Source organism: Kogia breviceps, chromosome 1, assembly GCF_026419965.1.
Source record: "Kogia breviceps isolate mKogBre1 chromosome 1, mKogBre1 haplotype 1, whole genome shotgun sequence".
In the NCBI taxonomy this organism is placed as follows: Eukaryota; Metazoa; Chordata; class Mammalia; order Artiodactyla; family Physeteridae; genus Kogia; species Kogia breviceps.
The window spans coordinates 198401021-198426850 of NC_081310.1; the positions used below are offsets into that span (position 1 = coordinate 198401021).

General features: G+C 52.4%; 1 protein-coding gene across 2 annotated transcripts in view; it reads left to right on the forward strand.

Moving 5' to 3' along the window:
* Positions 1-25830, forward strand: part of NPHP4 (nephrocystin 4) — a 142669-nt gene that overhangs the window by 97400 nt on the left and 19439 nt on the right. For both annotated transcript variants that reach the window (XM_067018657.1, XM_059039299.2), the window contains exons 12-18: positions 242-303; positions 2242-2358; positions 3630-3778; positions 3935-4126; positions 4583-4770; positions 21180-21340; positions 24256-24436. In XM_067018657.1, the coding sequence (XP_066874758.1) occupies positions 242-303; positions 2242-2358; positions 3630-3778; positions 3935-4126; positions 4583-4770; positions 21180-21340; positions 24256-24436 (1050 nt within the window). The remainder of the gene's footprint in view (positions 1-241; positions 304-2241; positions 2359-3629; positions 3779-3934; positions 4127-4582; positions 4771-21179; positions 21341-24255; positions 24437-25830) is intronic.

The window sequence follows — 25830 nt, forward strand, 5'->3', positions numbered from 1 at the left end:
CAGGGAGAAGGAGGCCGTGGAAGTGGGCAGCGAGCTCGGGCGCCATCCTGCAGGCGGTGACTGGGGACCAGCGCCCTGGGTCTGCTCGCCAAGCACCGGGGCTGCCCAGCGGCCGCTGCCCAGCACCGAGCACCGTTCACCGCCGAGGGGAGACTCGCGCCAGGCCTGCCTGAGCCGGGCTCCGGTGCCCTTGCCCCACCCGGGCTGACGGCGTCTCCCCGGCCCCTGTGCTTCCTCCCAGGCCAGCCAGCACCACCGCCCCGGGGGCTCCCCACCCCCCAGGACTCGCCAGTGGGACCAGGGGTAAGTCCAGGCCCGAGAGGCCTGTTTCGGAATTCCACGGTCAAGCATTTAAAGGTTCTGGGTGTGGGAGGGTCCCCTTTGCATCTTTAAGAACAGTTGACGTCCTGTTTACTTGTGTGGGCTGGGAAGGTCCCAGCGAGCCAGAGGGGAGGGGCCCCTGGGTGTCGGGGCGCAGGTGTCCTCAGACGCCCTCCTGCCTGTCTCCGTGGCGGGTCCCTAGTGCACTGCTCTCAGCGCCGGCTGTCGGGGCTGTGGCTTCTGCCTGTTGTTAGTGGTCCTCCAGGTGCCATCAAAGGCCTGTGTCTGCGCTCAGGCTGATGTGTTCTCCCGCAGTTATGTCTGACGGCTGGGAATCCTTCAGGACGGAACGGCCTTTCCTCCCCTTCTGAGACACGGAGGAGTGCTCTTCGCCGCCTCCTCTGCTGACCCTGTGCTAGGAGAGGGCGCCGGTGAGGCCGTGGCTTCCCCAGGCGGCAGCCCGGCAGGCGCGCCGAGCAGCTGGTGCTGGAGGGGACAGGGCGGCGCCCACAGCGGCCAGCACGTTGGCGGGCCCGTCGGAGAGCAGACTTCTCCTCCGGTGCTCGGAGCTGCGGCCGCCGCTCAGGGAACCCGAGCCCGTTGTGGGTCGGCCCGTGGCTCGGGGCTGCCTCTGGCCAGCGTGGTTTTTGAATGAGGTCAGAGTTGGCTTGTCCTCCCGATGACCTTGTCTGCCAACATCACCCCGGACGTTGACTCTCTGGAAAAGTTGAATGATTCGGTGTCCAGGGCTGTCCCCAGGATGTGGCTTTAATGTGGGCCGTGCAGCTGGGAAACTGGACCAGAAGTGAATGTGGCGTTTGCCTGAAGACATGTATTTGGGGCCAGCCTCCTGGGCCCCCTCCAGCGGTTGGCATATGGTGCCCCTAAGCGCTGAGGGGCCGCAGGGCGGCACCTCCAGCCCCAGGGGCAGGAGGCGCTCACGGCGGCTTGTGGGCTCCCAGGGGAGCTGAACAGACCCTAAATTCTTCTCTGCCCCTAGGATGCTGCCCGGATCCCCCAGTGCCCCTCGCCCATTTTTTTCAACACCTCTTCATGGGTTGGGTCCTTCTCTGTACCAGCACCACCCCCTCCCCCGCCCCCGCCCTTCCCCCCCCCCCCCCGGGCCAGCTGTCACTGTTGATGACAGACGTCTCATCTGTTAACGTGTCCGTCGTAAACAGAGACCAGGGTCTGAGAGCCAGGTCTTCAGTAGAGCAAGGGCCGTCCGCCTCTTCACACCGGCCTTTTAGAGCGATGTTCGTTTTCCTCATGTTCCTCACATTTACCTGACCCTGTGCCGGGTACCTTGCCAAGCCCTTTCTCACAGTAGGCCTGTGATCTAGGCACTGTTAGCACCCCCATTTTACAGGTCAGGAGACTGAGGCAAGACCAGGTTAGTTAGGCAACTTGCCCACGTCACGCGGCAGTGAAGTGCTGGAGTGGGGCTTCCGGGGCCCACGTCAGCTGCCATCATGGTCACTGCCTTAAGGGGCGAGTTCATGTCGTAGGAACACAGGTGGTTAGAATCAGAAGGGGTCTTGGAGAAGTTCATTCAGTCCAGGGGTGGAGGTGAAACCCAGAGAGGTTCAGAGACCAGCCGGCCCTGCATCCCGAGTGTCAGAGAACCCACCTGGCTGCCCTGGCCATTTCCCCTTCTCCGCTTGCTTTTCCTTGTTAATAATATTTTTATTCAAATATTACGATGTGGGAGAAACCACAGAATTGCTCCTCTCGGTAGTTAGAAAAGAGGCAATTAGACGTGATGCCGGGTTCCAGGAGATTCCAGACCTCACTGCTCCCTGCGGCCGCGTCAGAGTCCTCCCTTCCTTCCCAGGGGTCTGTGCCAGCGGGGGCTGGGAGGGGCTTTGTGAAGTTACTGGGGTGCATTTTGTCATCTTACCCAAGCTCTCTTCCCTTCAGCTGTCGCTTTCCCAGCTGGCGGCTTCCCCACAGTCCCCAGCTCGGCGCCGCTCGGCCGAAGCCTCCGAAGCCTCCTCAAAGCCACCGGGGAGCTCCAAGCTCTCCCTGGCCCCGGGGGTAAGTAGCCTGCCCCTCCTCCCGCCTGCCTCCTTCCAGGGAATGGCTCCAAACTCCTGACTTCTGTGGAAGTCTCTGACTTTGTGAGCTGCCCTGGTCCTTGGTGAGAACCCAGAGACCTTCCTGGGTTCTCTGTGGTGCGGGCTGGACATCACCCCCTTCCAGCTTTAGACATTTGCCGCCATCCGTCTTGGTGACCAAGGGTATTTGGTCTGGGAGCTTCTTCTGCCACAGGGCTTGATTTGGGCTTTGCTCTACCTGGGAAGACAAAGTAAAAGCGCCCTTAGATCTCTGAACATGAGAGGAAAAGGAAAGTTTTGCTGGAGATGTAAATAGAGGTCAATCCAAGTTGCCAGCCCCCCTTCCAGGACACTCGCCCTGCGGCTGGAGGAGAGTTTGTGAAGCCCACCGTCCCCGATCCCAGTGGAGCTAATGGGCTAAAATCGGCCTGTTTCCTTCTACTGAACTTGGGGGACTCAGGTAGAGTTTGCTGGTTCATCTGCAAACTTCAGTCTTGCCTTGGAAGTCTGTTGAGGAAAAATGGTTCTACTTAATTACTTCCTTGAAAACCCTCATGGTGAAATGCCTGATTCTAAAATATATCTGGGCTCGTGTCATTATGAAGAGCCTTCATCTCTTCTGTTACTGGCGCCTGAGGCCCGTGTTCCTTGCCTCCGGTCACGTGGGGCTCCTTCTAAATGAAACGGGAAGCTTGGGAAGCCAGTTGGAGAGAGAGCGTCCCAGACCCCGTCAAGCTCTTCCTTGAGACGGAGGTGGGCGGAGGGTGCCGGTGAAAGCCTAGAGCATTCGGTGAGGTGGGGACAGGGAAGCATTTACACAAGCTCGGGGGCTCCGTCCCACAGTCTCCCTAGCGTTACTGGAGATGGTTTCATCTTTCTGTTCTGTAGACGTGGTTTTGATGTTAATTTGCCTTCTCAGGCATCACATGTCTCCTGTGCTACTGAGCTGTTCAAAAAATTATGATTCCTTCCTTGCTGCTTTTCGACTCACATAAAATACAGGAGGCCCAGGTGAATGTGACTTTCAGATACACAATACTTTCCAGTAAAAGCGTGTCCCGGATATTGCGTGGGATATACTTACACTAAAATGATTCATCGCTTACCTGAAATTCCAGTGCAGCTGAGCCTCCTGTGTTTTCATCTGCAATGTGACAGAGGCAGCTCCCCCATGAGCCCCCAGTCCAAGCATCCTTGGTTACGGGTTCGGGTCCTTGTTGGCCTCACCCGGGGCCCCATTGTGTTCGGCAGGAGCTCCCCTTGGAGGGCAGGATCTCTCACCTGGAAGCTGACCTGAGCCACACGGCCTTGGTCCCGGGCACATCCGCTGCTGAGCAGCTGCAGGAGCTGCCTCTCACACCTGTGCACGCCCCGGTCATCGTGGGCGCCCGGGCCAGGAGGTGAGGGCCAGGTCTGGGAGGGCCCGGGGCAAGCGCTGGGTCATCAAGACCCTTCGACCCCCTGAACGGTAGGCTTTCCCAGAGAGCTGGCTTTCCGGGTCCTGCCTCTCGGCTGGCCCTTTCCTGGAGGCGGGCTCAGGAGGCCTCCCGTTCCAGCTCTGGAGGGAAGCCGTCACGAGCCTCCCTAGCGCTGCTGCGGTCCGCCGGCTTTCCCGAGATTCTGGACGCCAGTAAGCAGCCAGCCGAGGCCGTGGATCCTGCAGATCCCGTGAAGTTCAACCCTCGGAAGGAAGAGTCAGACTGTTTGCAGAGCAACGAGATAGTGCTGCAGTTTCTTGCCTTTAGCAGGTAAACTCTCCAATATTTGGTCTGTTGCTCTTTTCCTGGCTTTTGCATTGCTTGCGTTGGGGAAGAACTTCTGCGTGGCTCTGGCAGAATAGTACGATCAGGTCTTAACGGGACTGCGGAATGCCCTCTGTCTTTATTTTCCTTTGGCTGGGACCCACCCACTACCATCTCCAAATGCTGTAAAGCCTGCTTTGACCGATCTCCTGTGGTCCTTAGTTACCGCGAGGACAGAGTGTCGCCCTGCCCTTGGGTACTGGTGTGGCCCCGAGATCTGGGCTCCCCAGCCATATGCCTGAAGTGGGGGGGGTGCCCGGCGGGCTCCCCGCGGTCACAGCAGGGCTGCCGGTGTGGAGGAAGGAGGCGGCCTCTCACCTGCCGTCCCCTTGCGAGTGTGTGATGAAAGCCCGGCTTCTCCGCCCGGACCCTGGATTAACTCGGAGCTGTCGTTGGATCCAGGGTGTCCCCGGACGAGCAGGCAGCGCCGTGGCCACAGACTGTGTATTTCACCTTCCAGTTCTACCGCTTCCCGCCCGAGACAACGCCGCGGCTGCAGCTGGTCGAGCCCGACGGGGCCGGGAAGGGCGGCCCGGCCTCCCCGCCCCACCTCCTCGTCCCGATTCACAAGGACGGCTCCTTTGACGCAGGTGAGCGCCGAGCACCCGGCAAACGCGAAATCCAGGGCCAAGCTTTGCCTGCGCGTTTTATCGCTTACGAAACAAACGTTGAACAGTGAAAGACTTCAAGCACGTTCACAGTTTGAGAGACAGTGCGGTAAGTCAGCACTCCTGCCGCACCCCCTCTGACGGTTATTGGTGACATCCGTGCCCGGGTCCCTCCCCGGACCAGGGCTGTGTGAGGCAAATTCCAGACGTTATATGACTTCATCCTACGTAGATCTAAAAAAGCAGAGTCCTTTTTAAAAAAACATAAACTCAATAACATTACCCCATCTAAAAATTAACGATGACTTAAGATTATCAAATATCTAGCCGATGTTAACATTTCCCCAGTAACTTCATAAAATTTTTTAATCGTTTGTTCAAATCAGGATCTCAGTAAGGTCTGTACGTTGGGATGGTGTGACTCTCCAGTCTCTTTCTACCTGTAGCCGTCATCACCATCCTGTCTCTGTTGTTTTTCTTTTTTTTTGTGGTACGCGGGCCTCTCACTGCTGTGGCCTCTCCCTTTGCGGAGCACAGGCTCCGGACACGCAGGCTCAGCGGCCACGGCTCACGGGCCCAGCTGCTCCGCGGCACGTGGGATCTTCCCGGACCGGGGCACGAACCCGCGTCCCCTGCGTCGGCTGGCGGACTCTCAACCACGGTGCCACCAGGGAAGCCCCTGTCTGTGTTTTTTCGCTTTAATTTATTTGTTGAAGTCGCCACGTTGCTGGTCCCCTAGAGCCTCCCAGTGTCTGCACTTTGGTTTTGCGGCCCAGTGGTGACATCTGCAGTGTTCCTCTGTCCCCTGTTTTGCCTGTAAATTGGAGTTAGATCTAGATGCGTGAGCAGATGCATACTTTTGGTCTGGGGCAAGGAGTCCGTATTGCTGGCGGTGCGTCCCCATCTCTGCAGCAGCACGAGGCCTGGGTTGCTTCTTATGCTCCATCAGTGACCATCGGGACTGCTGCTGCTTATGGATGGACCACTTCATTCAAGGCTGCACAGTGGTGAAGTTTTACTCCTAGAATACTTCTTCGTTTGTCAGCCAGAATGCTTCCTTAAAACGAAGCTTCGCCTCATCAACTCTTTGGTTGCCTTGAGGTGCGATTCATATAGAGAAGGCAGAATCATGCTTGATTTTCTTCTCTTTTGTCTGCTAATTTTTAAAATAGTGAGACCGTTCCCGGCATCCTTCAAGGGTGGGGCCAGTGGCTTTTTTTTTTTCCTGATATCATTATCAACTGATGGATTTAAACTGCAGTGGACTGAACATACCAAATATGCTGTTGTTTTTGGTGGCCAGTTGTCCTGTCTTTGGCCAGTCACACGGCTCGTAAGGGACATAGCTGGGGTCTGAACCACTGCTGCCTCTTGAGTAGAACTTCACAGGTGGAAAAAGACGTGTTAAAATATTAAATGAGACTCTAGCTTAACAACATTGACATCAGACAAAAGTGACAAAAGGCAAAGGCATTGCTGGAGATCAAGAAGCCTATTAAATAATAATTAAGGGAATAATTCACTAGGAAAAAATAATTCTGAATCTGTGAACTTCTAACAACCACAGCTTCCAAAGAAAAAGGACAGATTGATGGACTTTATAAGGAGAAACTGACAAACCTACAATCATAGGAGGTTTTGACACACTTCTGTCAGTAAATTGATTGATCAAGCAGAAAAAAATTATGAGAATATTATAAAATACAGTTGAAAGAGATGATCTTATAGGACCCGTACAACCAATTTAGAGAATATGTGTTATTTTCAAGTATCCTTTGAAACTTATAAAAACTGATTATTCATATATGTGTGTATATGTCTTAGGCCACCAAGCAGGTATTGCCATATACCCAAAGACCCTATATCTAATCTAATTTTATAGCATTCTTTGACCATAATACCTCAAGGTCAGAAATCATTCACTGCCCTACCCCTGGAAGGCTCCAAACTGCTGGATGTTTTTGAATTTTAAAACGTATTTCTGATTTTTACCTAGGTAAATGAAGAAGCCAGTGTAGAAATGGCTGCTTAAAACTGAATGACAAAGTAATATTGCATATCAAAACTAATAAGTAAAATGGCCTCAGCCATAAAAAGGAACGAAATTGGGTCATTGGTAGAGATGTGGATGGACCTAGAGACTGTCATACAGGGTGAAGTAAGTCAGAAAGAGAAAAACAAATATCGTATATCAACACATATGTGTGGACTCTAGAAAAATGGTACAGATGATCTTATTTGCAAAGCAGAAATAGAGACACAGACATAGAGAACAAACGTATGGATACCAAGGGCGAAGGGGGGGGTGGGTTGAATTGGGAGATCGGGATTGACATGTATACATTATTGATACTATGTATAAAATAGATAACTAATGTATCCTACTGTATTGCGCAGGAAACTCTGCTCAGTGCTCTGTGGTGACCTAAATGGGAAGGAAATCCGAAAAAGAGGGGATATATGTATACGTATAGCTGATTCACTTTGCTGTACAGCAGAAACTAACTCAACGTTGTAAAGCAACTATACTCCAATAAAAATTAACTTAAGGGGCTTCCCTGGTGGCGCAGTGGTTGGGAATCTGCCTGCCAATGCAGGGGACGCGGGTTCGAGGCCTGGTCTGGGAAGATCCCACATGCCGCGGAGCGGCTGGGCCTGTGTGTCACAACTACTGAGCCTGCGCGTCCGGAGCCTGTGCTCCACAACGGGAAGGGCAGCGACAGTGAGAGGCCCGCGCGCCGCCATGAAGAGTGGCCCCCGCCCACCGCAGCTGGAGAAAGCCCGCGCCCAGAAGCGAAGACCCAACACAGCCAAAAGTAAATAAATAAATAAATTTATAAAAATTAACTTTAAAAAAAGGCTAATAAGTAAAATGGTAATTGCAGGGAAATTTGCAGCTTTAAATGCTTATATTGTTGGTAAAGAAGAAAGTATCTTTTAACATGCCGATCTAATTGTTCAGCTCAAGAAGCTTGGTGAAAAAAACCCAGAACAAACCCAATAAAAGTAGAAGGAAAGAAATTGGAAAATGAGCATAAAAGCTTAGAGAACAAAGAAATGGTGGAAAGGGTCACAGCCAGACTGTTGTCACGAGAAGGCACGGGTGCAGCAGGTGGTGCCCGTTCCCTTGTCCAAGGTCAGAATCAGTGCGGAGAGTCAGAGCCGTTGTGGGAACGGGGTTATAGCCCGAGAGCCCGCGGTGCTTGCCGGTCCCCCATCACGTGAGCGGCAGGCAGGGCTCGGGCTGGGCAGCCGCCGTCAACCTTGAACCTGGGGCAGAGCTGCCACCCCCCGCTTGCCTGTGGACCCCGGCCTCCTCTCTTCCTGTGGACAAATCTGAAAAGAAGAGACAGGGGGAGGGGTGAGAGGCTTGGGCTCTGCTTCTTCCCCCAAACCCACCAGCTGATGAGCTGCTCTTGCCCCGGGAGGAGGGTGTGCTGGGCAGAGGGCAGCACGGGCCGTCCGTCTGCACGGAGGCGGGGCTGGGGACGATGTGTTCCTGCAACCTTCCTGCGTTTTGTTCTCTCCGCTCACGTAACCGTTGAGTTTATGGCCAGGGGGGCTGTGGCCCTCCTTGGGGGAGGGGACCAGTCACCACTGGGGAGGCTTCCCAGCCTTCCTGGGACCACGGTTCCCAAACCCCCCACTTTCCTTTGCCAGTCCCCCCAGGACCAGCAGTGGATAGTTTAGCCTGTGTCTCCAGAAGGCTCTGAAATGGAGCAGAAGAATGCATGGATTTCAGGGCCCCTCTGCACCTATTGCTGACCATTCATTCCCTGTTCTGTTCCCCGTGCTAAATGCTATCCAGTCACTTGATCCAGTGGAGCTCGTCGGAGGTTCTGCAACGAGGTTAAACGATAGTGTTACGATAATTCAATAAAAAAGGCCAGCCGCTTACAGATGCTCCTGATTTGACTGTAAACCCCTTTCCATTACGAATTGCCCAGAGAGAAATTAGTCCAAAAATTAAATTTCCCTGCAAGTGGAAGTCCAAAGAAATTAAAACTCCAGAATCAAATTTTCTTGTCATGCTGAAGTAAAATTCAAAGTCCACAAAGGCTTTGCAGTTTCTTACACAGCTGAGTCTTGGCCAAAGGTGCCTCTGACTGAGCAGATCTGGGCTTCCTTTGGCAGCCCAGACTTGGGGGTTCTCTCCGGATGGACCGGGTTCCTCAAGACCTCAGAAGGCTGAGCTGGCTCAGCACCGAGTCTTTCATGGGCCTCACTTAAGACGTTTTCTTTCGTTGTTGAACTATAACATGCATACAACAAAGTGCACCATTCCATGAATTTTTCTAAAAAAATAAATGTATTTATTTATTTATTTTTGGCCGCGCTGGGTCTTTGCTGCTGCGCATGGGCTTTCTTTTTAGTTGAGGCAAGTGGGGGCTACTCTTTGTTGTGGTGCGTAGACTTCTCATTGCGGTGGCTTCTCCTGTTGTGGAGCACGGGCTCTAGGTGCGTGGGCTTCAGTAGTTGTGGCACGTGGGCTCAGTAGTTGTGGCTCGTGGGCTCAGTAGTTGTGGCACGTGGGCTCAGTAGTTGTGGCACATGGGCTCAGTAGTTGTGGCTCGTGGGCTCAGTAGTTGTGGCTCGCGGGCTCAGTAGATGTGGTGCATGGGCTCTAGAGCATGGGCTCAGTAGTTGTGCACAGACTCTAGAGTGCAGGCTCAAGAGTTGTGGCTCATGGGCTCAGTAGATGTGGCTTGCAGCTCAGTAGTTGTGGCTCATGGCTCAGTAGTTGTGGCTTGCGGGCTGAGTAGTTGTGGTTCACGGGCTCTAGAGCATGGGCTCAGTAGTTGTGGCACACAAGCTCAGTAGTTGTGGCTCACGGTCTCAGTAGTTGTGGCACATGGGCTTAGCTGCTCCATGGCATGGGGGATCTTCCCACACTGGGGCTTGAACCCGTGTCCCCTGCATTGGCAGGTGGATTCTCAACCACTGTGCCCCCAGGGAAGCCCTGTGAATTTTTAAGGATGGTTAGACCTTATTTGTTAGAGCAGTTCTAGATTTACAGAGAAACTGAGCCGATAGCCCAGAGCCCCATATACTCCTGCCCCCACTGTCTCCTCCGTTAGCAACTTCTTACATTCCCGATGAGCCAATATTGGTACAGTGTTATTAACTGCAGCTCAGAGTTTACATTAAGGTTTACTCTCCCCACGTTGTACATTATATGGATCTTGACAAATGTGTAACATCATATATCCACTGTTACAGTATCAACTAGAGTAATTTCACTGCCCTAAAAAATCCCCTGTGCTCCACCCTGCCAGCTACTGATCTTTTTACTGTCTCCATAGGTTTGCCTTTGCCAAGATGTCATATAGTTGAAATTATATAGTGTATGCTTCTTTCACTTAGTAATATACATTTAAGGTTCCTCCATGGCATTTCGTGGCTTGATAGCACATTTAGTTTTGGCACTGAATGATACTCTGGATGTACCTCAGTTTATTTATCCATTCACCTGCCAAAGGGCATCTTGGTTGCTTCCAGTTTGTTGTTCGGGATTTTGTGTGGACATACATTTTCAACTAGTTTGGGTAAATACCTAGGAGCCCAATTGCTGGATCGTATCGTACAAGTATGTTAAGTTTTGAGAGAAACTGCCCAACTGTCTTCCAAAGTGGCTGCGCCATTTTGCATTCCCACCAGCAGTGAATGGGAGTTCCTGCTGCTTCACATTCTTGCCAACATTTGATGTTGTCAGTGTCCTGGATTTGGGCCATCCAAGTAGGTGTGTAGTGGTAGCTCATTGTTTTAATTTACAATTCCCTAATGACAGATGACGTAGTGTGTCTTTCCATCTGCTTACTTACTATCTGTATATCTTCTTTGGTGAGATGTCTGTTCAGATCTTTAGCCCATTTTTAAATTGGATTGTTTGTTTTCATATTTGTTGTGTTTTAGAGTTCTTTGTATATTTTGGATACAAATCCTTTATCATATATGTGTTTTGCAACTATTTTCTCCCAGCTTGTGGCTTATCTTTTTCATTCTCTTAATGGTGTCTTTCTCAGAGCAGAGGTTTTAAATTTTAATGACATCCAGCTTATCAATTATTTCTTTTATGAATCGTGCTTTTGGTGTTGTAGCTAAAAAGTCATCACCAAATCTCAAAGGTCACCTAGCTTTTTTCCTATGTTATCTTCTAGGAGTTTGATAGTTTAGTATTTTACATTACAAAAGTTAACATTTGAGTTAATTTTTTTGTAAAAGGTGTAATTTTTACAAAGTGAACACGTCTGTGTAACTACCACCCAATTCGGGTGGGGCTGTAGAACATTACACAGCAACCCCCCAATCCCAGTTGTTGACCTCTCCCAAGGGTAACTGCTCTTCTGAATTCTGTCACTCTGCATCAGTTTTACCTGTTTTTTTGGACTTAAACGGATCATGTTATCCATACCATTTTGAATCTAACTTCCTTTGCTCAACCTCATGTCTGGGAGATTCCTCCACGTTGCTGTATGTCGCGGTAGTTTGTCCGTGATCTTGGCTGTAGAGAAACCCGTTGTCCGAATATTCCACAATGTTTACGCATTCTGCTGTTCACAGGTCTTTGAATCATTTCCAGGTTTTGGCTCTTTTGAATAATGCTGCTATGAACATATTTAAAAAATTGTGAAATGATCAGCCCAGCAAGTCTAGGTAACATCCATCATCGAACATAGTTATAAAATTCTGTTTTTCTTGTGACGAGAACTTTTACGATCTGCTCTCTTAGCACCTTTCAAATACACAGCACGGTGTTATTAACTGCAGTCACCGTGCTGCACGCCACATCCTCGTGACGTTCTTATTTTATAACTGGATCTTTGTACCTTTGGGCCCCCTTCACCCACTTTGCCCAACCCCCACCCCACTTCTTGCAGCTACCAGTCTGCTTTCTGTATTTAACGAGCCTGATTCTTTTTTTTTTAAAGATTTCACGTATAAGTGAAATCATATGGTATTTGTCTTTCTCTGATCCATCCACTTCGTCACAGATGTCAACATTACCTTCTTTTTAATGGCTGAGTAATATTTCGTATATATACATACTGCATTTTCTTTATCTTTTCATCCATAGGTGGACACTTAGGTAGCTTCCACATCTTGGCTATTATAAATAATGCTGCAATGAACATGGCGGGGGGTGTGTGTGCAGATTTCTTTTCGAGTTAGTATTTTTGTTTTCTTTGGTTAAATACCCAGGAGTGGGATTGCTGGATCATGAGGTAACTCTATTTTTAAGTTTTTTGAGGAACCTCCAAAAAAGGTTTGGAGGAGGCTTTCGTAGCGGCTGCACCACTCTACATTCCCAGCAACAGTGGACGAGGGTTCCCTTTTCTCCACACCCTAGCCAGTACTGGCTCTCTCTTGCCTTTTTAATAATATACGATCATTCCTTTGGTGCACGTGTGTGTGTGTGCATCTGCGTTGGTCTGTGCCTGGGACTGAAGTTGCTGGGTCCCCGGGCAGCACAGGTCTAGCTATGGTGCATTCCTTCCCCGGTGCTGTGCCAGCTTACACACCCACTGGAGTAGACGGAAAGTCTGAACTGCCCGTGTCCTTGCTGGTTGTGTAATGTGTGTGGCTCTGTTTGCTTCTTTCACGTGACCTCCCGGTGGGCATGTGCCGGCATCTCCTGGCTGACCAATGACCTTCCACACGCCCTCGCCTTCGGCAGATTCTCTTTTGAAGTGCTTTGCCCATTTTGTATTGTGTTGTCTGTTTCTCAGTTTGTAGGTGTTACGTAGATATCCTGATCCCAGTCCTTCTTCAGATGTTCTAAATATCTCCTCCCGCTCTGTGCCTTGCCTTTGACTCTGTTAATGGTGTCTTTTGGTTAACAGTAGTTTTCCATGAAAATTATGTCCAATTTAATCAGTCTTTTCCTTAATGGGCAGATTTCCTAAGCTACACCCAAAGTGAGTTTGTCTGCACAAAGTCTTGAAGATCTCCTCCTATGTTACCTTCTAGAAGCCTTTTTTCCCTTTTTATATTCAGATCTAGAATTCATCTGGAATTGATTTTGTGTGTATCCTGTGAGGTAGGGACTGAGGTTTGTGACCTCCATGAAGAATGCAGAGAGTTAATAGGACATAAAAGATTTTAAAAGCATTGGCTCCACACCCACGAAGCTTATGAAGTGAGTCATCTCTCAGCCTGGAGTCCTTATTTTAAGCAAAATCTTGTTCCCAGAATCCCAAGTTTGGTTTTGCCAAAGATGATAGCAGAGACTCGGGGGCATGAGGGCAGCGAGGAAACGCCCTGGTCTCAGCTGTGCCGCACGATTGCTCTTTTCTGGTGGGTGGACCCGCCCATGGAAAGTGGCACCTGAGACCTTGTTGTCTTCTGGCAAAGTCTGGACGTTTACAGTCTTGGCAGCCCCGACCAGCAGTGCTCGCGGAGGGTCACCGCTTCCCCTCGAGGGCTGCGTCCTGGCCCCCGGGGTCCACGATGCGGCTCCCACACGTCCTCGCGGGCAGCCCTCACCCGCTCATGCCAAACGGCTGCCGCATCTGGTCCAGCGGGAGAAACCGCAGCTTCTGGAACCTGCCGCCCGTGGGCCTGGTGGCTGCCTCTGCCACACTGGTCACTGTTCTACATTGCGAGTAGAATTTCCTTTGTTTCCTCTTCTTCTGCAGGAGTGGGACGTACCTCTGGGCTTCCCTCGCTTGCTCCTGTCCCCTCTGCTCCTTTCAGGAAGGTTCCCCCAACCCTGTGGCCGTTTCATCTGCTTGCGTTGGCCCCCGTCCTTCTACACCACATGCACGGGGCCGCCTTTCCTTGACATTTCCCTTGCTTTCTTGCCTGTTTTTTTCTAACATGTTGTTTTTCTGACATGCGTCTCTTGGTGTTTTTTGTCTAGTGGGGGGCTTCCCTAGTGTGAGAGCTGGAGTCTGGGTCAGCCAAGAGCATCCGTCGTCCTAAAGAGCTCTCGTCCACCTTCCCGCCCCTGAGTTATCCCAGCCAAGGGGGCATCTCCCACCAGACCAGTGTCTAGGTCTGGACCCTCTGGTACAGCCTGGATCGCCTCTTCCTCACTGGATCTTGTCTGTCCTGTGCCTTCTCCAGGTGCCCTAATTCCGTGTCCCCAGCTACAGAAGTTGTGTTGGTGCATTTGACAATACCTGCTTTATCTCTTTGTTCATCCCCCCCCCCCCCCCGCCTCAGAATCATTTGAATGTAAAATGCAGGCGTGGTGACACTTTACCTCGAAATATAGCAGCACACATTACTTAAAAATAAGGACATCTGGGACTTCCCTGGTGGCTCAGTGGTTGAGAATCTGCCTGCCAATGCAGGGGACATGGGTTTGAGCCCTGGCCCGGGAAGATCCCACGTGCCGCAGAGCAGCTAAGCCCGTGCGCCACAACTACTGAAGCCTGTGCACCCAGAGCCTGTGCTCTGCAACGAGAGAAGCCACTGCAATGAGAAGCCCGCGCACCGCAACGAAGAGTAACCCCCGCTCGCCACGACTAGAGAAAAGCCTGTGCGCGGCAACGAGGACCCAACGCGGCCCAAAATAAAATATAAGTAAATAAATAAATTTATAAAAAAACGAGGACGTCCTTTTCTATACACACAATTCTATTATCCTACTTAAGTTTATAAGAAGTTCATAGTCAAGTTTTCCCGTTTCCCCTCATATGTCCATTATAGCTGTTTTTTGCTCTGACATGCAGTCCAGGCCCATGTATTATCTGTAATCATGGGTTCAGTCTCTCTTCATTGAGGCTGGTCCCCTGCATTCTTTGTCCAGTGTTGGTGCCTGTTTGAAGAGACCGAGCGAGTTGTAGAACGTCCCACATTCCGTGTGTCTGCTTGTTTCCTCACCTGGTTGTCTACCTCGTTCGTCTTCAGTAGTTCTCCACTGGGGGGAGCGGCTGAGGCCTCAGCCTCATCCTGGATTTGGTGTGAACTCTTCACGGTTGAGGCCGCGTGCTGCCCGCGCCTCCCATCGGAGGCGCCGAGGTCAGGCCGTGTCACCGTGCGGGTGCCAGTGTGAGCACTTGGTAGGGGCACCCGCCCCAGGTGTCTCCAGTGGGAAGAGAAGGGCGCTTCCCCCTTTGCACTTGGAAGACTTCTTGGGGCTGTTCTTGGGTTTCGTGTGAATATTCGACCCCTACAGCCCTTCACCTACTGTCCTAGCATCCTTGGCTGTGCTTTGTCTGGATCAGCTATTTAAATGGAGCTTTCAAAATGGTAATTCTTCTAATGCTATCATTTGGTCTCCCTTTATGAGCTGGCATTCTTCTATAAAAAGAGACTTTCTCTCATCAACCAGGAGTGAACTACATATATGTTCTCCAAAAAAGGCAGAACAAATGTTAAATACTTTCCCTTTTATTTCTAATTTTCAGAGTAAGAACTTACTGTAGTAGTTACTCGGATAGTGACAGTTCAGGTTTTGTATATCCTAGCTCTTTGTTTCGTCTTTGGCCAGCTGTAGCCCTTCGGCTTGGCCTGAGTCTGTTGACACGCTCTGGTTGGACTTTGGGCAGGTCCTCCCTTCCTGGAGCAAAGGTGTCCAGGCTCGCCTTGTGCTTTTTTTTTTTTTTTTTTTCCCTGTACGTGGGCCTCTCACTGTTGTGGCCTCTCCCCTTGTGGAGCACAGGCTCCGGACGCGCAGGCTCAGCGGCCACGGCTCACGGGCCCAGCCGCTCCGCGGCACGTGGGATCTTCCCAGACCGGGGCACGAACCCGCGTCCCCTGCCTCGGCAGGCGGACTCTCAACCACTGCGCCGCCAGGGAAGCCCTCGCCTTTGCTTTTTCTGCCTCAGATCTGGTCACCCGTTTCTCCCAGGAGCCTGGGCCCCCACTGGGAGTGCTTTCTAAAGATCACGATCCGGGCGCTTTTGATCGGGGTCTCAGCTGCTTCTAGGCCTTTCCCTGGGCAGACCTGGGGCATGTATATTAAAACATGAGTTCACCTTGATATTTCTAATTTAAATGTAGAGGTTTTTCCCTAAAATATTTTATTTGTATCTCTTTCCTCTTAAACCGAAAGTCGTTTTTCCTGATGATATACTTACTTATTTACTTTCCCTTATAATTTACACAGTGTATTTTCAACATTATACCGCTGGTTTGAATACTAACGATACATGGCTGACAAAAGCTCAGACTTCTTTGTGTTCTTCTGGTCCTGGGCTGTGTCCCACCGAGGATGTAGAGTGAGTGAGTGTGGCCCAAAGCCCTTGAGTTCATTCTTTTCTCTACAGAGTTGTGTTGCCTATTTGATGTTCAATCGAATTTGTTGGTTTCAGTTTGCTTTCAATTTCACATTTGCTTTCTTTCCTCTTTGATTGGAGTATTTACGTGGCCCCAAACATAAAACCGTAGCTGAAGGAGCACTCAAGGCTCCCTTTGACCCTCACCCCTCTAGACAGTCCCCACCCGCTCACCGGCCTGGGGGTGACCCGGTTTCTAGTTTCTGGCTTAAGCAAATATTTACGTTTTTATTTTTTGTTTTTTCCTTATTCAGTAGGTGGCATACCAAATACACTTTTTCACCGTGCTATTTTCAGTTAACTTTCCATCCTGAGCTCCACTGCATGTGGAAAGCGTCTGCATTGTTTTTACAGCTGCATCGTCCTACATTGGGTGCATCTTCTGTGGTTTATTTAACCATCATCCTACGGATGGGGATGTGGGTCTTTCCGGGGTTCTGCTATTTCAGATAATGCAGCAATGAGTAACCTTGTGTTTCCCGTGTTTTCTGTGCACGGAGGTATGTTTCAGGGCAGATGGCTGGCAGTAGGATTATAGGATAAACGGCTTCAGTGGTGTTGATAGACAGCACCACCACCACCTCCTCTCTGTTAGCCTGAGGTCTTTTGGCCTCCTCCACAAAATAGGCTGTTACATTCTGATTGATGCGAGATAGATCTTAGTGACGTTTTCGTGTGCATTTCTCTTGTAATGAGTGAAGTTGAGCATCTTTTGTCTTTGTCTGCAAACTTCATATCTTTTTCCATTTCTCTATCAGATTTTTCATCTATTTTGTCCTCTTTTTGGGAACTGTATTAGGAAGATTAGCTGTTGCCTGTGATATACACTGCAAATATGCTTCCTCCTTTGTCATTTGTCTTTTTGCTTTGCTTATGATGGGTTTTGCTATGTAAAGGTGTTACTTTCGTGTAGTCTAATGTGTCAGTCTTTTATTGCTTCTAGATTCGTGAGTCATAGATGCAAATGCTTTCTCCTCCCCAGCTCAGCAAGAGATTCGTGCATGGTTTCTTCTAAGATTTACAGGTTTCATTTTTTACATTTAGATTTCTGATCTCTATGTAGTTTATCCTGCTGTGTGATGGCAGATATGGATCAGTTTTATCTTTTTCCAAATGTCTATCCAGTTGACCCAGTACTATTTATTAAAATGTTGTTCTTTTTCCCCAGTGACTTGAGAGCCACCCTTATCATATAGCAAACTTTTTTTTATTACTTGGGTGTAATTCTGGATTTTCTTGCTTGTTCCATTAGACTAGAGGTTGGCAAACGGATTTCTGTTAAGGGCCAGATCATAAATATTTTAGACTTTCTGGGTTCACATATGATCTCTGTGTAATCATTTTCTTCTTTTTTTGACTTTTGTTTTCACAACCTTCGAAAACGTAAAAGCCATTCTTGGCTCACAGCTGGGTTGGCCTGCGGGCTGCAGTTCACCAGACTCTTCATGAGACTGTCTGTCTACACACGCAGGTCGTGCTCTTTGATCAGAGGTGTTTCGCTATTATTTTTTGCACGGTTCTCCAGACATTCTTGCTGGTTTAGTTTCTATGTGAACTTGTTAGGTTCTATCTGGGGTTCTGGAGAAGTTCACAGATGAAAGAGAGAGGAACCTTAAGTAGGTTTTTCTTGTCTTTTAATCAATTAGATTTTGTATTTCTCTTTATTATTACCCCCCTTCTGCTTTCTTTTTGGTATTCTCTATTATTAGTTTCCTCATTTGTTTGAGTTGCTTAATTCATTTATTTTAATTCTTTTGTTCTTGTGGATATAAAGTATTGAAGGCTATGAATTTTCCTTTGATTATTGCTTTATGTTTTGGTGATTCTGCTAAGTAGTATTTTCATTATTGTTATTCTAGAAAATCTGTTTTGATCGTGTTTTCCCTTTGACACAGAATTATTTAAGAATAAGTGAATTGTTTTAAAAAATTTTTTCCAATTTCTAGTTTGTTGCATTGTGATCAGAGAATATTATTTGTAATATTTCTACTTTAAGGCGCATATTTAGGTTTTCTTTGTGGTGAAATAGACAGTAAATTTTTATTAATGTTCCAAATATACTTGAAAAGATATATTCTCTGTTATTGGGGTACCATGTTGTATGTGTATGCATACGCTCTGCCTTGTGGATTAGCTGGTCTGGTCCTCTGTATCCTTACTTATTTATGGGCCACTTGACCTGCCTTGAAAGGAAAGCGGTTGTTGGGTCTCCACTGTCATTGTGTTTGCATCTGTTTCTTCTTACACCTCTGGATTTCTGCTTTGTTATTTGGTGCATAGATACTCCAAGCTGTTATGCATTCATCATGCATTGTAGACTGTAGTGTTATAAAGTGTTTGTCATCAGAGGAGTTGTGGCTGCCTCCACAGAGCAAGAGGTGTTTGTCCTGAAGGAGGGGTGGAGATTGAGAAGAAGGGTGGGGGAGGACCGTCCAGCTGGAGGCAGAGCAGCTGCCAGACCTGACCGTGGCGGTGGGGCAGGACTGAGGTGCAGCAGGGACCCCAGCTGGGCTGGGCGGCGTCTGTGAGGGGGTGAGGGAGGTGAGCCGGGGAGCCTGAGGGTGGTGCCACTACCCCCAGGAGTCAGTGGTCAGCGCCACCGCAGGTTTTTGAGTGGGATGGAGACGACGTGGGATTCCTTTTGTGGATGCTTCGACAGTGCCATGGGATGGACTGTGGAGAGCCTGGACCTCAGGGAAGGCCACTGAGGAGTCGGTTGTCTTAGCCAGACAGGAGCAAAGGGGTCCAAGCCCACAGTGGGGAGGAATTGGGAGGGTCCGGCACGAGGGGCCTTGGACTGTGCCCAGACCAGGATGGCCCCCGTGTGCGACACTCAGCACACTGTCAGCTCTGGGCTCAGAGTGTCCCCCGCCGAGACCGTGAGCTCCATCAGGGCAGGGACCCCGTCCATCCTGTTCTCCCACACGACCCCACACAGGCTCTGGCACATTTGCCGCGTGTGAATGAATGGTCGTATTGAGGGGACCCGGCAGCTGACGGGATGTGGTGATGATGGAGCCCAGCCAGGGCGTCGGGAGGACGCGGTGCCGCGCGGCACCCTGGGGTGACGCAACGGGGAGCTGGCTGGGGAGGAAGACGCGGGGTCCAGCTGGGACATACCGCGATCAGGCGCGAGTGCAAGTCTGGGTGGAGGCTCTGTGGGCTGGAGGTGTTGGGGCTGAGTGGGAAGGGCGCCCGGGGAAGGGTGTCTGTGGGTGTCATTTGGGAGGTCGCCCCACGCAGTCCACGCCCGCCTGCATCCTGGAGCCAGCAGCCTGGCCGGCATCTCCTGCTGTCCCTTCCTTGCGGCCCAGCGGGACCCAGCAGGTGGGCGCTGCCGTCGGTGCTGTGAGCCTGACCTTCCTCACTCCCCGGTCCTCATTCATCCCAGCCCTCACTGCGCCTGGATGAGCCAGCCTCAGGGTGGGTGTCGGGAGACTCCTCGGGTGCCGCAGGCCGCTTACCTCTCAGAGCTGGCCGTTGGGGGCTGGGGTGGCGCATGACCTTGGCCTCCACCGGCCCTGCGACTCGGTCTGAGCGCTCAGGCTGGGACGCCGGGGCCTGGCCCGCCGTGCGTGACGTCATTCCCAGCCCCTCCGTGGCCTCTGTGCGGCTCCCCCCGCCCCTCCACCCTGGAGGGTGCTTCTGGCAGCGCTCCGGCTGCGGCGGAAGCCGGGGCCCCGCCGGTCCTTGCCCCGTATCCCCTGGGCCCGCCGGGGGCCCTCCCCGCGCGCTCCTCCTCAGCGCCCCGAGCTGTGGGTCCCGTCCTGACCTGCCTCACTGCTCCCGTCGCCGCCCTGTCCTGGCCTTGAGGACAGCGGAGAGGGCGCCGTGTGGGCACCCGCGGGGCGAGGGTCTCAGCCTGCCCGGGGCCGCCTGGGCTGCCGAGCAAACATCCTCCTTCCTCCCCGGCGTTAGCGCTCTGCTCAGCGGGGCCACGTAAATACTGTTGTATTATTGATGGAAAGGGCAGAAATGTTCTCAGTGCATTTCCCCTGCATCACTGTCCCTGCGCTTTAACTAATGGTGACTTCAATGACATCTTTGCCAATTTAGGATTAATGGTGGTGCCACTTCGCGAAGGTGAAGGCGGGGGCCGCAGTCCGGCTCCTGTCTCGCAGTGATGAGCCTGGCACCAGGAGCGACCTTGGAGAGGCCTGTGCTTCTGTGGGGCTCCTGGGCGTGTTGGGGGCGGGAGGCATCGGGGTGGCCTAAGCACCGTGTGCTGAGCTCCGTCTCAGTCTGAGCTCTCCACGCGCCTGTGTGTGAATGCCCCGGTTTCTAAAAAAATTTATTGGAGTAGAGTTGATGTACGATGTTGTGTTAATTGCTGCTGTACAGCAAAGTGATTCAGTTATACATGTATATGTTCTTTTTCATATTCTTTTCCATTACGGTTTGTCACAGAATATTGACTATAGTTCCCTGTGCTCTACACTAGGACCCTGTTGTTTATCTATTCTGTATATAATAGTTTGCATCCGCTAACCCCAAACTCCCACTCTGTCCCTCTCCCACCCTCCTCCTCCCCCTGGACAACCACAAAGTCTGTTCTCTGTGTCTGTGAGTCTGTGTCTGTTTTGAAGATAAGTTCATTGGTGTCATATTTTAGATTCCACATATGAGTGTTATTATATGATATTTGTCTTTCTCCATCTGACTTACTTCACTTAGTCTGACCATCTCTAGGTCCATCCATGTTGCTGCAAATGGCATTATTTCATCCTCTTTTTATGGCTGAGTAGTATTCCACTGTGTATATGTACTGCATCTTCTTTATCTGGTGACCACCCGGTTTTGACAGAAGATGTAGACAGCCTTTCTCCCTAAATCCTGTGCGCCCAGACTCATATTCCCTGGCCGGCCCCGTCGGGGCATCTGTCCTTATCCAGCATAGACTGTTTCACTAGGACTTGGTAAAAAAACATCAGTCTGATTTGGGGAGGAGCTTATTGTATACATTGGAAAGAAACGTAGTCTTCTGGACACCACTCTTCACGTTGTTAATTTGGATATTTTATAGTGTTTTGATTAATGTATTTATTAAGCTGTAACTCTGACAGAAGCAGAAATTAGTCATCATGACCAGAGCAGAAACTCCTCCAAGTGCAAAGATGATAAATGATTCCAATTACTTCTGGGGGCATTGGGGGCCTCTTTTCACAGGGTCTCCGGGCTTTCAGCTGAAGTACCTGGTGGACCCTGGATTCCTGAGACCCGGGGAGCAGCGCTGGTTCGCCCGCTACCTGGCCACGCAGACCCTGCAAATCGACATCTGGGACGGAGACTCCCTGCTTCTCGTCGGATCCGCCGCCGTTCAGATGAAGGTAGCGTTTCCCCGCGGTCCTTTCTGTGAGGTCTGTCGCCGGGCAGCGTGGGCCATCGCCCAGCTCTGGGCGTTGTCCAGGGGCCTGGCTTCTTGGTTCACAAATTCAGAACACCGCCGAGTCCTCTCCTTCCCCAAAGGAAAGGATGTTCACAGAGTCTAAGCTCGATCATGCTAGGTTACATCTGCCCAGTTATCAGGTCCTCCTGTGAGCCGACCCACCAGGTGACGGCACCTCTGCTCGCTTGGCGGTGAGGATGGATGTTCCCTGAGAGCAGCTCGGGGTCGGCCTTGTTCCCCAAGAGCCTGGCCGGCCCATCAGAGGTGTGCCCTCGGGACGGAGGACAGGGTGAATGAATGATGGGGTGGGAAATGTTTCCTGATGCCTGTTCTCAGTTCCACGAATTGTGCTTCTCTCATTCTAACTAGAATCAGAAGCTAATTCGTTTTCTAACTGTGCTTCCCGTTCTCGTCGTATTCTAAAACTGAAGTCCATGCATGAATTCAATTTTCTTCCCAGGGTTTCTCCCCAGACCTTCCCTTTCACGTGACCAGGACCCCAGCGGGTCAACGTGGGGTCACGTGGCGGCCTCTGGGCCAGGCACTGGGCCGCATCCACTTGCCGACAGGCTGTCCCGAGAGTTTTCCTCCCTGCCTTGAAGTGGACGGGGGAGAGGATACAGCGCCGTCGCTGCAGCTCTGGAATCTCTCTGACCTTCATTCACTTTTCCTTCATCCCACACAGCTGTTTCCCTCTGGATTCCAGCCACGGGCCCCCTTGGTTTCCCTTCCTGAGCCTTGCGCGGCTGGTCCCGGAGGCCCGCAGATCTGGTCCCGTTCCCCCTTTGCCCCTCAGCACCCCGGCCCGCGAGGATCTCGTGGCTCCTGTTCCGCGGTGGCCCCGTGCTCCCCGTCCTCTGGGGGCCGCCTGCTCCTCCGTCCCTCCCTTCCTCTGGTGGCTGACCCGGGCTGTAACTGTCCCGTCCACCGGGGCTCAGGGCCCTTCCCCGAGGGGCTGAGGCCCTCAGGACAGTGGAAGGAGCCGGGGGCGGGGGGCAAAGAGTTATGGGGCGGGGTCACAGCTGGTGAGGACTCAGCAGGTGTCGGCTGATGTTCTCATTCCTCAGCCCCCCGAGGTCGTCATGGATATTGCTTGTCTGTCTCCTTCACTGGCCAGTGATGTCATGGAGGGTGGGAATGGGGTGGCCGCTGACCCGTCCCCAGCACAGTCCTAGGCCACCGTGGGTAGGGCATGGCTGAGAATGGATGAATAGAAGGAGGGGCGGGGCGGGGCGAGGGGAGGGAGGGCCGAGCCAAGGGAATGGAGGCGTTATTTGATCTCATCCTCCGCCAAGAGCCCCTTCAACAAGTGCTGTCAGGTTTACTGACACGGAATTGGTTTAAATAAAATGGAATTTTACTTTTTAAAAATAAGCAAGTCTTCACTTTAACATCTATGTAGAAAAGATGGAAAATTTGTGTAAGTCCAGGTCCTGAGCTGTCAAGGTGCTTACGTGGCCTTCTGTGGATATCGCCTGCGTTTCCGGACGCATCACGGCTCGTCACACTGTCCTCCGTTGTTGGACATCTAAGCGCCTTTTCCTGGTGGAGACACTGCAGGGGACATCTTGGAGTCACGCTGGCTCACCTCCCCAGCTCATTTCCTGAGCGGTGACAGCGCCAGCACCGCTGGGGTCTCGCGGTGGTCGCTGGCGGTGCCTGGTTGGCGCCCCCCCGCCCGCCCCCGCTCTGCTGCGGTGTCCTTGGCCCGGCCCTGATCCCCGTGTCCAGCAATGAAGCCGAAGCCCCGGGTCGTGCTGGGACCGGGCTTTCAGCCCAGGTCTGACTCCATCATCTTCTCCCCAAACGAGAACGCCCCAAAGCCGCGTTTCCGAGTCACGGGTGTGCAAATGTGGAGCCTCGGGCAGGGGGCCCAGGGGCCCGGCCCGGCGCTCTTCCCGGAAGATGACCAAGGCGCCTGCTTTCCCACCCTTTACAGGGTGGGAAACAAAAACCTCTGCAGTTTCCTAGGTGAGACGCGATACCCTGTTTTTATCGGCATCACGGCTCCTGGGGCAGCCGGGCGTCGCTTCTTGCCTTGACTGGCCACCCTCTGGAGGGGTCTTCACCCCGTCTGGCTGCCGAGGCTCCTGGACCGCGAACGTGTTGGCGTTACGTGGACAAGCGCTGCCGAGCAAGCAGGGTCTCCGGAGCCGGAGGCCCCAGACCCGCTCAGGAGGGACCTGGTCTGGGCGTGTCCGCCCCAGAGACAGACAGAGGACAAGTGCTGGAGGGACAGGGCCAGAATTCCAGAAGCAGGACCTGAACCTGGCCCCGCGCCCCCATTTACGTGTGACAGTCAGGAGGCCTGGAGACGTGCCCGCGCCCCCCAGAAGGGGCCCAGCCCTCCCTCCCGGCCGGCCCCACTCGCTCTCGGGCTCAGGAGAGTTGCGAAGGGTTAACCTTGATTAGCAGAGAAGAGTGGGGTCGGAAAGGACCCCCTTGACCCAGCTCCGTCCGCCCCGCGGCCCCTCCTCGGACCTGCTGCCCGCCTTTCTGCCACACTGAGGCCCCCTGGGTCCCGCCCGGGCCTGGCGCGCCCCACCCCCGCCTGGAGGCACATGTTCGTCCGGAGGGGCCCAGTGGAGGCTCCTCGGGGCTCCCGCCGACGCGGAGCTGGCCTTCCTCAGCATCCCCCCTTGTTCTGGGCCGTGTTCTCATCTTCTCTGTGCGCAGGGAGCTCCACGCGGGTGGCTGCCAGGCCCACTTGTGCCTCCCTGGGGTTTGCTCAGTGGGTGAATCAGGATGCACTTTGTTAAGGACTGGGGGGAAAGACCCGACAGCAGGCACTTGGGGTTTCAGAAGCAGATAGCCCCGGCCTCGGCCACCCTCTGACCGGTCCTTTCTCTTCCGCAGCACCTCCTCCGCCAAGGGCGCCCAGCCGTTCAAGTCTCGCATGAGCTTGAGGTCGTGGCAACCGAGCACGAACAGGACACCATGGTGGTGAGTGGAGACGTGACCAGGTTTGGCTGCGTCAAGCCCATCAACGTCCACACGGTGGTGAAGGGCCGGCTGCACCTGACCTTGGCCAACGTGGGTAAGAGTCCCTGGCAGCTTTGCTTTTGTTCCTGGGTGGCTACTCTTCTTCCCGTCTGGGGCGTGAGCGCCCTCGGGACAGTGGTCACATCGTGGGCATCAGCACTCAGTAGGAATTCAGAAGAGCTCTCATTAGCTTGACTACTAAGTATGCCCTTGACTGCTGAGCAACTGTCCTTCACCACTGAGCATCTGTCCTTCACCCCTGAGCATCTGCCCTTGACCACTAGGCATCTGTCCTTCACCCCTGAGCGTCTGCCCTTGACCACTGAGCGTCTGTCCTTCACCACTGAGCATCTGCCCTTGACCACTAGGCATCTGTCCTTCACCCCTGAGCGTCTGCCCTTGACCACTGAGCGTCTGTCCTTCACCACTGAGCATCTGTCCTTGACCACTGAGCGTCTGTCCTTCACCCCTGAGCATCTGCCCTTGACCACTAGGCATCTGTCCTTCACCCCTGAGCGTCTGCCCTTGACCACTGAGCATCTGTCCTTCACCCCTGAGCATCTGCCCTTGACCACTAGGCATCTGTCCTTCACCACTGAGCATCTTCCTTGACCACTGAGCATCTGTCCTTCACCCCTGAGCATCTGCCCTTGACCACTAGGCATCTGTCCTTCACCCCTGAGCATCTGCCCTTGACCACTGAGCATCTGTCCTTCACCCCTGAGCATCTGCCCTTGACCACTGAGCGTCTGTCCTTCACCACTGAGCATCTGCCCTTGACCACTAGGCATCTGTCCTTCACCACTGAGCGTCTGCCCTTGACCACTGAGCGTCTGTCCTTCACCCCTGAGCGTCTGCCCTTGACCACTGAGCATCTGTCCTTCACCCCTGAGCATCTGCCCTTGACCACTAGGCAACTGTCCTTCACCCCTGAGCGTCTGCCCTTGACCACTAGGCATCTGTCCTTCACCACTAGGCATCTGTCCTTCACCCTTGAGCATCTGCCCTTGACCACTGAGCGTCTGTCCTTCACCCCTGAGCATCTGCCCTTGACCACTAGGCATCTGTCCTTCACCACTGAGCATCTGCCCTTGACCACTGAGCGTCTGTCCTTCACCCCTGAGCGTCTGCCCTTGACCACTGAGCATCTGTCCTTCACCCCTGAGCATCTGCCCTTGACCACTAGGCAACTGTCCTTCACCCCTGAGCGTCTGCCCTTGACCACTAGGCATCTGTCCTTCACCACTGAGCGTCTGTCCTTGACCACTGAGCATCTGCCCTTGACCACTGAGCATCTGTCCTTCACCCCTGAGCATCTGCCCTTGACCACTAGGCATCTGTCCTTCACCCCTGAGCATCTGCCCTTGACCACTAGGCATCTGTCCTTCACCCCTGAGCATCTGCCCTTGACCACTAGGCATCTGTCCTTCACCACTGAGCATCTGTCCT